General features: G+C 48.5%; 2 protein-coding genes across 2 annotated transcripts in view; both read left to right on the top strand.

Annotated features, from left to right (window-relative positions):
• The first annotated feature begins 279 nt into the window (after window positions 1-279).
• Window positions 280-2,702, top strand: LOC135823136 (arylsulfatase K-like). The gene has a single exon (XM_065335975.1). It carries the CDS (start codon window positions 732-734, stop codon window positions 2,328-2,330), a length of 1,599 nt encoding a protein of 532 aa, XP_065192047.1. The 5' UTR covers window positions 280-731; the 3' UTR covers window positions 2,331-2,702.
• Window positions 2,703-13,459: 10,757 nt separating this feature from the next.
• The window catches only part of LOC135823131 (monocarboxylate transporter 9-like), a 7,325-nt gene continuing 4,142 nt past the window's right edge, over window positions 13,460-16,642 (top strand). The window contains exon 1 of the mRNA XM_065335972.1: window positions 13,460-14,209. Coding sequence (XP_065192044.1) covers window positions 13,795-14,209 — 415 coding nt within the window. The 5' untranslated portion in view covers window positions 13,460-13,794. The remainder of the gene's footprint in view (window positions 14,210-16,642) is intronic.

The raw sequence follows: 16,642 nt of genomic DNA, 5'->3' as shown, positions 1-16,642 counted from the left end.
GAAGGGCGTGGACGTGGTGGGAGGGGAGGTCTATAGTAGATCTGGTATTATCATAAGAACATGGATTGTGGTTATCCGTGGACCTACGTACATGTCAGTACAAGCCATGGCATGAGCAGTCCTGGCCAGGGAGTCGTATAATCCCGGGGATATACGATTCCCTGGTCCTGACCTTGGCACAGTAGATCTACAGGTAGATCTACAGAATCAGTGAGTGCGTTCGAACATTCACGGGTTGACTACACGCCTATCAGTCTGTCTAGCCCGTGCCGTTGTCCACTAGTACTACTAGTACTAGTGCCTGGGAGACTGGGACATGCTGAGAAGAGGTTTTCTAGTCCTCGTGATCATGGTCAGCTCACATGATTTTCTGTAGCATCGTCGTTGACAGAAGTCCCGAAAATGCCCCTCAATAATAATGAACACATCTACCTTACCACCTAGTAGATATACCTGTATCCCAAACATTGGTTCGAGGTGGATCTCGCTCCCCTCAAGCTAAACCGAGTCTAGATTGCTCCAGCGAACGAGTCCAGGACGATTCCAGGTCCACGTAGACCACCAAAGCTTGCTCCTTGCCGCGAGGAGCGTGCTTGTCACTCATTGGAGGAGTTTGCCACCCCGCCTCCAGCTCCGAGCATTACCAGAATTTCGAAGGTCTTTGGACACCTTCCTGAGGACCATCTCTCCCAGTTGCGTTGGTACCAAAGAACCGCTGCTTCGCTGGAGCAATGGCTCCAATCAACTGGTTTCTTGTCGCTGTTGCGGTGGGATGCGGAGCGGTGCACCTGGCGGCTGAGTCCGCTGCGACGCCAAATATTATTTTCCTTCATGTGGATAGCATGGACGGCCGAACGGCTCTGGAGGACTCGCCGGCGCTCACCCCGAACTTGGACAAGCTGGCGAAGAGGGGCGTCCGCTTTGATAACACGTACTGCGCTGCTCCGGAGTGCGTGCCGTCCAGAAGTGCACTATGGTCCGGCAGACGACCTGATCAAACAGGAGTGTGGGCGAACGGGCATGGCCTGCCGCCCGACTACCCAATCATCATGGAGCAAGTGGGCAAGGTTGGCTACGACACTGAGTTCATAGGGCGTCATGATTTCAACTCGGGTCACCACAGCCTGAGTGCTAATCTCAGTACGTGGGTACGACCAGTGCCCGGCTTCGCCATTCCGTCCGAGGACCGGCCCTTTCCGTCCGTTCACGACTCGCAGACGGTGAGATTCCACGGCGGGGACTGGGCCAACGCGGACAAGTGCATCGAGTGGCTGAAGGGCCGCCAGAACAACACGACCCCGTTCATGCTGTCGTGTGGCTTCGGCTGCCCGCATCCCGGCTACTCGACATCCCAGTACTGGCTGACGACGGGCGTGAACAAGACACGCATCACACTCCCGCAGTGGAAGGCCGAAAGCGAGATGCACCCTGTGCAGCTGTACGAGACGATCACCAAGAACTGCTCGGGCAACTGGAGCACTGAGGAGGTACATGACATCCGGGCCGTGTACTACGCCATGGTGGCCGAGGCAGACGGCTTTGTCGGCAGCATTCTGGACACGATAGGCAGCAGCGGCAGCTTGCTGAACAACACTGTGGTGGTGTTCTGGTCAGATCACGGTGACATGACCATGGATCACAAGCAGTTCTACAAGGAGACGGCGCTCGAGGGCAGTGCGCGCGTACCGCTGATTATTGCCGGTCCGCCCGGGTCGGGCATACGCAAGGGCAGCACCGTGCAGAGGGCCACGAGCCTGATCGACCTGTTCCCGACCGTCATGGATCTAGCCAAGGCGCAGCATCCCACGGGCCTAGCCGGCTACTCTCTGCTGCCGGACCTGATGAATGTGAGCAGCATGCACGCATGGCTAAATGATGACTCGAGCGCATGCGTATCTGAGTCACGATTCGACGAGCTGATGGCCGACCCTCACCCGGACTATGTACTTCTACAGGCACACATGGACCACTCCAGTACTGGGCAGTTCATGTTGCGGCAGAACAACTGGAAGTACATTGAGTACGCCGGGGGCTACGACCCGGAGCTATTCGATCTCGACACGGACCCGAACGAGCTGAACAGCGTTGCCACGTTGCAAACCACCGTTCTAAGCCAGATGAAAGCCCTGCTGCGCACACTTCTCGATCCAGACGAGGTTGATGCGCAGGCTAAGGCCTTCGACAAGCAGTCGTTTGCGACCTGGAAAGAGTCACTCGGGGATAAATACAATTCCACAATCGGCTCTAAAAACATTCGCTGGCATTGGTCATGGCAGAAAAACCCAGAGCTATACTTGTCTCTGATTGACAAGTGGCTCAACAGTAAGTGAATCGAATGACGGCTTTCAGAACTGTGACTTCTTATGAGTCAACCAGGTTGATGTCGAAGATACTGTTTGTGTCTAGCGAATTTTTTCTTTCGCACTTTATCATGCCATGGAATGTCTCAGTGCTCTTTGTCAGTCTGTGCTACATTGTGCACATCTAACTGTTCAATTTGAATGGTGGACCCTTACGCATACATGTAGTTTGTGCCGCAGTGTTTTCACTTGTATCTCTGACACAGCTTTTTCGTTATTCCTGCTAAATGGGCGAGTTGTCCGTTTAGTTTGCCTGCAATACATGACGTGTATTGTAGAAATTCGAACTGGCATTGGAATTGCTTTTCATATCGAGAACAATCTTTTTAAAAAAAGGTTTGTGTCTGCAGGTAGGCATAGTGGGATGGTCTAAGACCATGATTGAGAAACAGAGGGTACCCGGTTCAAGTCCTGCTTGGAAGCGGAAGGATTTTTTCCAGCCGTGCTGCGACCCACAGTTAATTGGGAACTCGTGGCCTGGCACGAGGGTAACATGGATGCAGTTAATGGGATTTTCGGTCTTTGACCACTTTGTGGTGAGTCTGATCTACCCACCTCCCACCGCTTAGGAGATGCATTTGCGCCTTGATCCTAGAGGGTGGTGGTGTTCCTGCCTTGATCCTAGAGTGCGGTGGCTTTCCTACGGATGCCGAAAACTCGGCCTCCAGCCAAGTCCCACTCCAACCGTGAAGTTATTTTTGTGTGTGTGTGTTCTGAATTGGATTCCACACGAGGAAGAGAAAGCAGTGTGCTATGGCTTTATCGCTGCCTTTCTTGCATGTGGATTCAAACGCGATTGCTGAGCTGGTTGTGCTTCTTACATTCCTGTGATAATCTGAACAGAAGCGAAGCATGGACTTGAAGTTGCTACTTCCGAAGTCTATGAGATTTACCTTCAAGGCTTGTATGCCACTCTTTGGACCTTTCCCAACATGAACCTTCCAAGTTGGAAGGTCTCTGGTTTGCGCCTCGTAGATGTGTTGTAGGTGTCAGGTCGTCGAATGTCTCAATACTCCTTGTCAGTTTTGTGCCATGTTGTCGCACTACCTGACTCTGTTATGATATGGTTGCTTTGGTGGACAGTTAAGCATCATCAGTCATAACTCGTAACATTTTTTTGTCCTTCTTTTTATCCATGATTACATTGGCTCAACATCCAAGTTCATTTCTATCTTTGCTAATCATATGCACCACTCCTGATCTAAAATTTAGATCAAGAGTGGTTCTACTCTCCGTCAACGTAGTCGGATTATGCAAGACATTTTTATTCATCTCGGGACAGGGGATGTACATCATGCGATACAATAATTAATTTAAAAGAGAGTAGAATCACCTCTACAGAAACCAGGCTGTTTTGAACTGATCACTACCTTCACATGAGCGTCGAGTTGATCAAAGCACTTCATTTAAATATTTTGGATAGACAGCTGAGAAGGGAAATCGGACGATAATTGGCGGGTTAGACCACGAACCTTTCTTCGATGGGATAATTTTGGCGTTTTTCCAAACAGAGGGAACATCCGCGCTATGCTTTCCTGAAGTTTCCGTAACATGTCTGACCAAGTGCACCAAAGCATAACAAAGCGATCCCTAAACACAAGTAAGTTGCCCGTAGATCTACGGGTTGTGTATTGATATTCTGGTAGCTTAGGAACCAGCTTTGTCAATCTGCACAACATCCACCCAAATGTATCAACTTATCAAGGAACCGAACGTGTCACGAAGAAGAAGAAGATGTCGTCCGCTAGCTCTGTGCATGACCTGCAAATCTGGTGATATGAAAGTACAGTAAAACCTGTAACTAACGACCACCCCTTGGTGCCCGGAAAAGTGGTCGTTAGTGGCAGGTGGTCTTTAGTTAGAGGTTTGCACCGCGCGACCATATATGGATCCCATTATATGATAATTATGTATGTCAAAATGCAGATAATACAATCCCCCACCACTTGCGCACTGACATTCTTTTTTCAGATCATACAACACTTGGAGAGAGAGAGAATCAGTTAGTTTTTTGTACACCGGAAGCGATACGACCAGCGATGTTGCGAGTTTTCGCACCTTTCACTGTAGACTATTATCCGCCATCGTATCCTGGCCTGTGTTCCGTACAGGTGAGTACATAATACCGTAGCATGCTAGCTAGCCAGCACAGACTGTCAGTGTGACCTGGTGTAGTGGTGAGTCTGGTGACTGAGCTGTGTGATTGCACTTCGACAGAGAGCCGCTCAGTCTTAGATTCTCCTTCGAGTAGTAACATCGATCAAAGAGCGCTTTGGATGCGCTCTCCAAGACGTTTCCTATCATGTTTGTTCTTGACAGCACTTGAAATTATGACAGGTGTAGTGCAATCCACACTGATTCCACAGTAAAAATGAGACTGCGCTCATTTGTCCAGCTGTAGTATCGAAACGACCATGGAAAATCATCAAAATTTCGAGAAGGAGCTTCAAGCAATGCTTGATTTGCTACATCGCGGTCGCTAGTTACGGGTCAAAATTCGACATTGGGACAAGAAAAGGCGGTCGCTGGTCGCGTTCAGCAGGTAGTCGCTAGTCACAGTGCATTTTGAATGTGAGACCGTCCGTGCCTGACAAAGTGGTCGGTAGTACCAGGCCGGTCGCTAGTCACGGTGGTCGTTAGTTACAGGTTTTACTGTATGCATGAAAAAGAACGTTGTGTACTACAACAAGTGCCAACTGCAGTGCAAGTGGTGTCAAGAAAGCTACCGGTATGTACATGTAGGTGAGACAGAACGATTCCTGGAGACAAAATTGAGGGAACGTACATGTAGTGGGGAGGCCCGCGGGCGCACAAAACTTCAAAAGATAAGCCATGCGCCCGGATAATGGGGTAACCACATGAGGTCAAAGCATGCCAGGAAGAGACTAGCTGTTGGTGATAGCGCTAGCCGCATCTTCTCTTCCGTACGATCCGTGTCGGTTCTTGCCAGTGCACGTGATAGGGCGACTCGAAAACAAGCTGTTGTCAGTTTGAGACTAGAAGAAGGTCAGGACCACACTGCAGTAATACTAACGCAGGGTGGTAGATCTACGTGCTGGTACAAGTGTAGAGACAAGTACTACAGTCCATTCAGAAAAAGAATGATCTGATGATAATTATCCTAGCTTTTGGTCATAAACGGGTCAAATTTTGGGTTTTCGTCACATTTTTTTGGCAATCCCCCATGGAATGCTCTTGTGTTTTTGAAGTTTATTTCTCCAAAAAGCAAGCTATAACAAGAATAGGATTTCGGCCAGGTTTTGCCCCCAAGCACTGAATTGGGTAAAAACCATGAAAATCCAGGCTGTTCACTTCATTTGCATATACATGTACATGTATAAACAGTACATTTGCGGTTCGAACCCCAGTTGAGGTACATGTACTTCGAAGTATCCTTTTTGGACCCTTTTTCAAGTTTTGAATCGCACGGCACGGCACAGTGTACCACAAAATCGCCAAACACGGGAGCTCTCCAGAGCCAGCGCTCGTCTTTTTCTGAATGGACTGTATGTATGTATGTATGTATGTATAACTCATAATCACAAGGTGATCGTAGAGGCATTAATCAGCGAGAGAATTGTGAATGATGTCTCTGAATCCAACTCTATCGTGTGCTGCATGAGAGAGAGCATGCAAGGGAAGACCCGTCCAACTTTTAACGTTAGAAATCCATAATGTCGCGGCCTTCCTCTCGGTCGAGATCCAGGAGTTGATCCTTGCAGGAAGGGCTTGGAGAAAACGTCATGTCTCGTAACATGGCCAAACCACATCAACTTAAATTTCTTGACTTCGTTCGCTAGCCGCATCCTTGCTCCGATGATGTCATTGATTTCTTCCAGGATAGATTGGTTGGTACGCCGGTCGTGGTATGTTACTCCTAAGAGTCGGCGGAAGCATTTCATCTCGAAGGATGAAATTCTTCTCATTGATGAGGCAGATAATGTCCAAGATTGGCATCCCGGTATAAAACAGTCGCTAGCACAATAGACCTAGCAAAACGAAATTTAGTAGGCAAAGAAAGTGATGGCGATTTCCAAATGAATTGAAGCTCAATGATCTTTTGCTTCCCTAGTGCTAAGCGTCTTCTTATCTCCACATCGGACTTGCCATCCGACGTGATTACGGCACCTAAGTATTTAAACTGGGATACCTCTTCTATTCGCTCATTGCCTACTTGAATGCACCCCAGATCACCACCGCCCTCCGGCGGTGCCATTGACTTGGTCTTGGAAGCATTGATCTGCATGCCTAGTCTTGTTGCACTCGTATCCACGCGCTCGGTCAGGTCCATCAGCTCTTCCACAGACGATGCGATTAGATCTATATCATCCGCAAAACGTAGGTTGGTCACGCACATGCCGCCGATACATACTGACCCATCAAACTCCTCCAAAGCGTCAGACATGATGTACTCCAGGAATACGTTGAACAGACAAGGCGAGAGTAAACAGCCCTGCCTGACACCCACTGACGTGGTGAACCAGTCGGTGATAGTGGATCCAACAACGATGGCAGCTTCAGTAGTAGCGTAAAGCGCTTCAATCAGGTCCACAATTCTTGCTTCGATGCCATGCGCTCTCATAATCTTGAATAGCGCTTTGTGCCAAACCCTATCAAAGGCCTTATGGAAATCGATGAAGCAATGATACACAGCCTTTTTTCTTTTTCTTTTTTTACTATTGACACAGCCCTACTGGAATACAGGTGGAGAACAAAAAGAAACGAGGAAAAGGACAAAACATAGGGGATGTAGCCTGCTGATGGTCACGGTACTTTTCAGTTAACATTCTGAGGTTGAAGATTTGCTCCACTGTGCTTCTTCCCTTCCGGAACCCTGCCTGCTCGTCCGCCAGCAAACCCCACTTGCGGCTGCAGGCGCTTCAGCAAGATCCTCAGTAGCACTTTGCTCGGATGACTGATGAGGCTCACTGTCCTGTAGTTTTGGCACTGCCGAAGGTCTCCAGACTTAGGGATGGGAACAAGAATGGACCTTGTCCATGATGTTGGCCATCTACCATTCGTCCATGCGAGGTCACAAATCCTGTGCATAACAGCCACCAACGTATCTCCACCATGTCGCAAAAGCTCGCCAGGAATGTTATCTAACCCCGCTGATTTGTTGTTCTTGAGGGAGTTGATAGCGTATTCGACTTCGGTCCTCAGAATGGGATTGTTGTTGGCATTATCTGACATGGCTGGAGTAACGATTGCGTCAAGGACTTTATCATCTACGTTCAGGTCCACGTTGTACAAAGATGCACCGTACTCACACCACCGCTGAGCTACTTCTTCCTTTTTCGTTAAAGTGGATCCGTCTGCTGCTTTGATCACCTGCATTGCTGATCCTGATTTCTTGCTGCATAGACTCTTCAGAGTTTGGTATGCTCCGTGGGGGTTGTGGTTGGCGATGTCATCTTCAATTGACTTGCATTTATTTTGTAGCCAATTCTCTTTGTCTCGTCGGATTAACCGCTTGGTCTCCCGATTCGCCACACGATACTCTTCCTGTGCCGCAGCAGAACCAAAGCGGCTCCCTCTCAATTGTCGGCGCGTATCACACTGCCTTAGGCATTCATCTGAGATCCATGGCTTTCTGGGCTTCTGGGTGGTTCCTAGGATGGAAGTTGCCGCCTCCGTCAAGATGTTAAACTTATTGACAATATCATCTGCATTCTCCATCTCGAGCAATGGACGGAAACGACCACCCATCTCTGTCTGGAATGTCGATCGTATTTCTTGATTATTAAGTTTATTGATGTTGAATATCTTCCTGAAGGACGGGGGTTTGAAGCATCGCTTTAGCTTGAGACAGCTCGGGGGGGGGGGGGGGTCCCCCAGGGCGATGGATTGTCACCGGTACTGTTCACGGTTTATTTGGAAGCAGCCCTACGAATGGTACGTGACCGACTGCCAGCCCGACCATCAGCAGACAACATTCTACCTGAAGAAACAGCTTACGCCGATGACGTAGACTTCATCTCCACATCAAAATCATTCCTTACCAGCGCCCTACCCGTCATCGCAGGCGTCTTCTCCGAATGGGGTCTTACCGTCAATACCAGTAAGACTGAATGGATCCGTATTTACCTGGAACCCACTTTGGGAGATGCCACCTCTACAACATCTAGAAATGTCAGCACAACTCGTGGTAAAGAAGCTTGGCGACAGGTGAAGACACTCGGCTCGCTATACGGCTCCGGGGAGGACGTAGCGCGCCGTATTGGCTTGGCCGCAAGAGCATTTGGAGACACTCTGAAGTTATGGTTCAAACACAACCTGTTTTCTACACCCATCAAAATTCGTTTATACAACACTTTCGTTCTACCAATCTTGACCTACAACCTTGCTTGCCATGGCCTGTCCCGTGCACAAGAAAAGCGCCTAGATGTGTTTCATAGGAAACAGCTGCGGTGTACCCTTGGAATTACCTACCCAGATGTCATCTCGAATGCAGATGTATATGCTGTTACTGGCCAGTGCTCTGTATCTGAAATGGCCAAGCGGGACAGGTGGAAGCTATTAGGACATATATTACGCCAGCCCAGTGACATCCCTGCAAATGTTGCTCTCACTGCTTTCTGTACATATGCTACCAGTCAGCCCTTTCGAATAGGTGCACCCCGCTCTTGCCTCACCACAAGTCTCCAGCGAGATGGCCGCCTCACACCTATCTGCATTTTTAAGCCCAGCTGCCTTCGTGATCTCGGCACCTATGCCCGCGACAGAAAACAATGGAGTAACATCTGCACCTTAACCTTGCGGTATTGGGCTAAGAAAAACGCTATAATATTGCACCCATGCTATGATAAACACATAATACAATATCAGGTAAACATGTACGCTAGGTACAAACACATACAGTCATATTGAGGCGGCACAAAGAGGATACGCCAAGAATGACTCCTTGACCAACTTCTGCATCTGAGTTTCCCTCTCCAAACGGGACTTTCCTTGTTTGTGTCTTGCCGTAGCAATATGGGACATGATTATACTCTTCTTCCCTGACAATGTTGTATGGCATGCCAGGCACACTAACTTGCCATAGTCTCTTTTGAGCGGCTCATCTGGGAACTCCCGCACCCGTGTTTCGGCACTGATGGCCACTTCAGTGCTCTGTCCATGAGCTACTCGCGTCCTTTTGGAAACATTTTCAGACTTGGTAATAGCTGTTTTGAAGTGTTTTCTGAAAAGACCGCTTCCTCGCTATCGCGGCAGGATCTGCAGTTTCCAACTCGACGACGTCACCATGGTCACTATCATCAGAGGACTCCGCCACAAGCTCATCTGGAGAAAGCCCAGCTTCCTCCCAATCCCAAGAACGGCATCGCGGCGAGTCAGCCATCAGCGTTGGCTGCTAGTTAGCTGGTCTTACACAATGGTCAATGTCCGGTGAAAGTCCAGCGTTACTCTTCGACAAAGACATGGACTCTTGCTTCGATGAAGACACAGAATGTTTTTTTGTAACAATACATTGTGGACTGTATATGTAACCGGGTAAGGTCTGGAATTATGTGTGCGTGTGCGCACCTCCACCGTTCCATGCTGGCTCACATAAAAAATTTGTTTCGTTGGTTCGGCGTTAACGCGTTGTTATCAGGATCTTCAAAAAGTAAGTAAGCTGGCCGAAGATAGACTTCCGGGACCGGAAGTTTCTGCGAGAGTTTCCACACTGTGCTGGACCACAGCTAGCTAGCACTACTGCGCCTGGCACTGCGTGCCACGATCTGTTTAGTACCATGCATGATGTGTACGGTCGGTGGTTATCGCTTGTATGTAATTAGTTGTAGTATAAATACATCGCGTAATAAATGTTGCCAATCAAAGACCAACGCTATAGCCGATACGAATCTGTACATGACGAATTGACGATGTGTGTAGATCTACTATGCAGTCATGTAGAAAGTCGTATAATGCCATTTTTGGCCTCATAATGCTTTATAATGCTCGTAATCAGGGAGTAGTAAAATACATGTATTTTACTACTCCCTGCTCGTAATGCTCCGGGTGGTGTATAATGCTCGATATAATGCCGGCATTATCCGCCAACACCTATACATGACGTAGTAGTCACGCACCTACAAAATACTTTGCAGGATAATATTTAAATTGCCTAGCTTGCCTACAAATCCGCAGAGCATGCCAATATTTTATAGGCCAACATAGGAATAACGAAGACGGTTACATGGACAAAAGGCGACATCGGTCGAGAAAAGATGGGCCTATTCTCTTCCGCAAGTAAGACGCTCTGCAACCACGGAGGCACCGCCGTACGTGATTGACCACCTCAGCAAAACAAATGCAATTTTGCAGCGTAGCTGCGCCATCACAACAGCGTACTGGAGGTCACTATGCTTGTTAACCACCAGCTGAACAATGTTCTTCAATGCACGAGAGCACTCTGTGCCACACATGCCGTTTGTCGAAAATACGAGAGGAGTGAATGACCCCCACTCGACATCGACAACACGCTGAAGATAGGCCCGCTTCTTCTGATGTTCATTCCGGGAAATCTGTGCAAGGACTTCCTGCCGCGACAGCAAAGACGCCGAGGGGTGAGTAACCCTCACATCAAAGAATGCATCTTGCTGTGGCGACCAAAATCCCCTTGCACGGATATCCAATCGAGCCTCTGCAGCATGATTAGCAGTAGCGCCGTGAAGTTGTTCACCATCCAACGGCAAAAGCGGTGGCTCTGTTTGAACATCCGGGATGGCAGAAGTCATCACCTCCACCAGCACATCACGAAGCTCATTATGTCGCAGACTTGGGTAGCCCCCTGTAGGGCATGTCAATGCATGGTCGACAGACATGTCTCTACCACACACACAAGTTTGTGGGAGGCCGTCAATACCCCAGCCATAGCGCAGGGCGAGACCATCCCGGAAACATGCTTTGTTTAGCGCAAAGCCGTTCACAGCCAGGGGCTCAGCCGTTAGCCAACTGGAAACGCCAGCACCAGCAGCAATCTCCAACAGCACCCGTTGACATGGGCTGAGCTCAGGACGCAAAGCAACCTGAGCCTCCTTAGCCGCAGTAGCCATTCTCCGACGTTCGGCATTTCGCAACGCCATTACCTCCGCCTGCAAATCAGCCGGAGCAATGTCATCATCAGGGCGACGAAGCAAATCAATCACCGGCCGTGCCGAGGCCATGCTGGAGGTCCACTGATGCACTGCATGAGGCCCAATGGCAGGAATTGATAGACCACCGGACTTGACAGGCAAGCCGATGAGACTCCACTCAACGGTGGACATGTTCTTCTGACCAGTGATTGCTGGTATCAAATTATTGCCAATCACACTATCGAGCTTGCCGAAAGCATCCGCCTCCGGCAAACCATGCGAGCAAATATGGTAGCGCCAACGCGACCTCAGTCCGCGGGAGAAGACAGAATAAGCAGCATGTGGCTGGGTTTCCGCCAGAGTGGAGAGAGTGCCGACCTCCCTGCACCATACGGAAACATGACGACATAGGCTCTCCTGTACGAATTCCTTCTCACCAATGGCCCCACCAAGATAGCGAACACCATTGGTCAGCACACGTATGCCTGTAGGGTCGAACAGCTCTTGGGCTTCAGACTCCAGGGTGGGTTTCACCAGCAGAACTGTCTTAGCTGCATTACGGTAATAGCCATACTTCGGGCCAATCTCCTCGATTGATTTCCAAAACGAATGCACGGCCGCCAATCTACCACCAGACTCGCCATCATCCGCGTACCAGCATTGGTTTACATTGGGGTGCTGCTCACGGAGTTTACAAACCATAGGAGCCACCGCAAGAGCAAACATGGCCATGGCCAGCGGGTCTCCCTGACAAGTTCCCTCGCGCGAGTACAATACTACGCCGCCAGGAAGAAATAGTGGAATATCCGCACCACATGTATTACGACAAATGTTTTCCATCGGTGGACACACACGTGCGGTATTATGCAAGGTGGCCTTCCTGTTGATTCTGTTAAAGGCATTAGAATTTAGATGCATCGATGAGTAAGATTGCATCAGTGTCATCGGCGAGATATTGTTCCTGGACGGCATGCACAGCCGCCTTTCAAGCCGCCGGCACACCAACACACAGCTGATGAGGGATCACGGCTGTCGCAATATCAGACGATATACACTGCAACACAGCCTTAGCGATGATCCGGCAAGCGACTTCCCCCACCGCAACCGGGCGCACACCTGGTCTCTTGTCCAATGCCACGAGCCGTGCCGCAACAAATGCCGACAGAGAAGCAGGGTCTTCATCCGTCGTGCATATCCTCTTGGCAGCAGCAGCAGCAAGAGCGGCAGCCAAATAATTTGAAGAAGCACCTTTCAGTAAAATACTAACTGTTGTCATGGTTGTTGTCAGCTGCTTGTCTGTCCTCGCAGACCTACAACTGTGCAAGTACAATCCTACAAAAAGTCATGTAGCTTAGCTACAGTAGGCACTCAACAGCGACACTATGGGACTTTTACAAGTAAGTTTTAGCAGCAGTTTTGACCAGAGAGTAGTTTTATTTTTATTTTTATTTTTTTTCTATTGAACACTCACTGCATGATGAACTAAAATGAGGAGGAGAAGTACATATCCAGCAGGACGGAGTGGGTGGGACCTGTGAAGCTCAGCCGACCAAGGGTCTCGGCATCACAGCTGCACATGTGCACCAAAGGAAACAAAATGGGGAGTGGAAGGGCGGGGAGCAGGAGAGCAAGAACTCTAAGGGTAGGAAAGAGAGGAGGGAGGGGAGGAAACCAGGAAACTATTTACTTGTTATTCCATGATGTGAGTGCAAACAAGTACGCAAACAAGTACAAAAATAGCAGTATCAAGATCATGATGCTGAGGCGAAAGTAGAGGCTGATTGCCGTGCAGTTTTGACGAAAGATTAGAGTGAGAATGGAGGAGAGTTTTCAGCAGGGAGTCGTATAGACCCGGGTCTATACGACTCCCTGGTTTTCAGAGATAAAGACAGATGGAGTACAATACCATTGTACTACTCCCTCAGCCTGGTTTTGACACTAACTTTGTACTCGCAGTACAGACTCCTCAGCTCAGTACACAGTGGTACATGCAGTACTGACTATTGTACTAAATGTTGTCAGTAGAAGACTGCTTGTCATGCACGTCACTTTTCCCATTGTTTTCAGAACATGGTCATGGATACAGAATCAGTGAAAGATGTCTCTTCCAGGACCAGGATGGCAGGAGTCCAGGACTCGTTACTGCTGAAGTGCAGGGAATAACCGAAATGCCGCCTGTGCGGAGTTTGAGGCGAGCAGCTTGGCGTGCAAGCACACTCCATTCATGATTGCTACTAAAAAAAAGTCTCGACCCGCTGAGTTGGGAGCTAGCCAGGGGTTTCTCCTGCAGTAGCGGGTGTTCAAGATCTCTAACTTACTCTTTATCTGTTCGTTTCAGAGTTTGTCCGAAATGCATTGGTACTCCATGATTCATGAAAATGAATGAAGGTAGCGAAGCGGAGAGCGGAGCAGGTGCGCACGCACAGGAGAATTCTGAGAACGTCGGGCTGTGGAGGAAACAACGAGGACGAGTGCTGCTGCAGTTGTGTGGCGCGTTTGTCCTCTACTGGCTCACGCTTGGCACGGACTTTTCCGATGGAATTATTTACGCCAGGCTTATCCTGCCTCGCTGCGAGTTGCCATTGAACGACACGCTGGATCCGAGCGATGCCAACAGAAGCAGTCCCTCATTATTCGGAGCTGTTTCTCCAATACCTACCGTGGCGGGGCAACATGTGATTGCAACGAGTAAAACTGAATCATTTCCCTCTTCTTCATCACCGCCAAATCAGAGTGATACTGGGGTGAAGGATTGCGGGGGATTCGGCGAAGGAGCATCACAAACAGGTAACTATTACTTAGTCTTTGCGTGTAGACTCTAGTCATGGTGCTTGCTCTTCATGCTCAACAGACATGCACGTACATGTGGCTGCATAAGTAGTACATTCAGGTCCAGGAATCACACAGTTCGTGTATTTGGTGGCAAGAGACCAAGAACATGGGCTATGGGCGTGCGTGTGCAAGCAACCCACACAATCATAAACATGTTTATCACTCCCTTAGTATTGACTCACATAGATTTTTGCCATACCTAAGCAGTCAAATATGTATAATAATATTACCTGAAGCCGAGTGAATATGGGCGAATATTCACTAGTATACAAACCGAGGCGAAGCCGAGGTTTGTATAACTAGTGAATATTCGCCCATATTCACGAGGCTGAAGGTAATATTAGACTTATACCTCTCCATATTCACCCTCTCGTCCCTAAAACCCAACAAACGAGTCCTGTTGGTCATGCATGTACATGTACGCAGAACTAACGTAAGTCGTTGTTGCTTCACTGAGCCTTCAGACCGACTGGCGTGTTCTTGCCTGAATCGGAGGGCGGCGTGTTCAGAATCTTGTTCAATCGATCGTGTACACGTACTGGTGCATGTGGCATGGGAGGTGACGACCTTGGAGAACACGCTCGTGCCAATCACCATGGAGAACACGCTCGTGCCAATCACCATGGAGAACACGCTCGTGCAGCTTTGTGGCGGAAGCCAATCATTAGAGAGGTTTCGTTTCACGCGAAGATTTGACCAATCAGAGAGAGGTTTCGTTTCACGCGAAGATTTGACCAATCAGAGAGAGGTTTCGTTTCACGCGAAGATTTGACCAATCCGCGATCATCGCGCCAATTCGGGAGTCGGTTTATAACAGCGAGCCAAGCGGTTCTACCCTCACTTCTTTTCTTTTTAGGCAGCGCTTCGGAGCTGTTGTGTGCCCTAGAAAAATTCTACGCTAACGTCCTTGAACAGGGCTGTTCTGAGTACAAACGAAATTCCTGGCTTGCCGCTTGATCCGCAATCATCGGGCCATTGACATGTTGAGCGTCCAAAACCTTGTTTGCTCGCTGGAACGCTCCGTCTGTGAAGATGCTCACTGTCAGCACCTGGTCACATGCGGATCCAGCGGCAATGGCAAGCAAGGAATTTCGTTTGTACTCAGAAAAGTCCTGTCTATGGAAGTTAGCGTAGACATTTTCTAGGGCACTCGACAGCTCCGGTGCGCTGACTGAAGAGGAATCAAGCGCAGCACCGAGGACTGCTCTCTTTACAGTACAATTATGTAAAGTGGTGAATATGAGGTAAGTGGTGAATATAAGCGGTGAATATTCAGCAATATTCACCACTTATGTAGATGGCCAATTGTATGTGGGTGAATATGGAGTGAGGTATAATCCTGCATATTTCACTCCTTAGGGCTATATTGACTGCTTATATTTGACTGCTTAGGGGTTGCGCAGTTGAACGGTGCCTAGTGCAGCATTGTCACTGCATGAGTAGGTGGTGGTGCAACGGTTGTGCAATCATAAAACCGGGACTCATGAGGTTATCGTTCTGGAATTTGAAATACGGACTGTTTGTCGTGATAAATCTAATATTGACTTCGTACTTGGTCAGTATAGGAAATAAAAACCTCGTAAAAGACCTCGGCTTTTATTTCCTATATTGACCTCGTACTCAGTCAATATTAGATACGTATGTGCGCGATCGTGACATATTTCTTGGATAGTGATGAAAATGCTAGAAAAGCGCAAAAAACCCTCAATTGGAATGGCCCTACGCAAGTCAGACCTCCCAAATGTGTGTTTTCGGCATAAACAGTTGCGCGATCGCGAAATATTTCTCTAATAATGACGAAAGTGGTGGAAAAGCTAAAAAAACTACCGTATTTTCTCTAATAAAAGCCCAGGTCTCTAATAATAGCCCAGTCTCCAATATTGCCCCGGGGTGAGGGTGGTTTGAAATAATAAGAGCACAGTCTCTAATAGTAGCGCAGGTCACAATTGGAGTATGCAACAAGTATATTGACCGCATATGAAACAGCAGTACAACATGCCAAGAACATATTTGTAGGGAAGGTTTTCGGTCTACTGCTTCCTTCCTGGCGCCAATGCTATTGTGAAACACCTGTTTTGACAATATTCCCGAGTTTAGGGTTGAAAAATCTGTCTTGACATGGTCAGTTTATGCCTGTATAGACTGGAGTTGGCTTGATAGTTGACAATTGAAAAAATAAAAGCCCTGTCTCCAATAATATCCCAGTTTCTAATAGTAGCACGGGTAGAGCTGTCACTGAAAAAAATAAGAACCCCGGGCTATTATTAGAGAAAATACGGTATGTTGGCATGGCCCTACGCAAGTGAGACCTCCCACATGTGTGGTTTGGGTGCAGCGACTTGTGATGCTGGACCCTGCGGGAATTTCACCTTCTATACACGTCCACCC

The sequence above is a fragment of the Sycon ciliatum genome, chromosome 8 (assembly GCF_964019385.1).
Source record: "Sycon ciliatum chromosome 8, ocSycCili1.1, whole genome shotgun sequence".
Lineage (NCBI taxonomy): Eukaryota > Metazoa > Porifera > Calcarea > Leucosolenida > Sycettidae > Sycon > Sycon ciliatum.
This window is presented reverse-complemented; position numbering and strand designations above follow the sequence as displayed.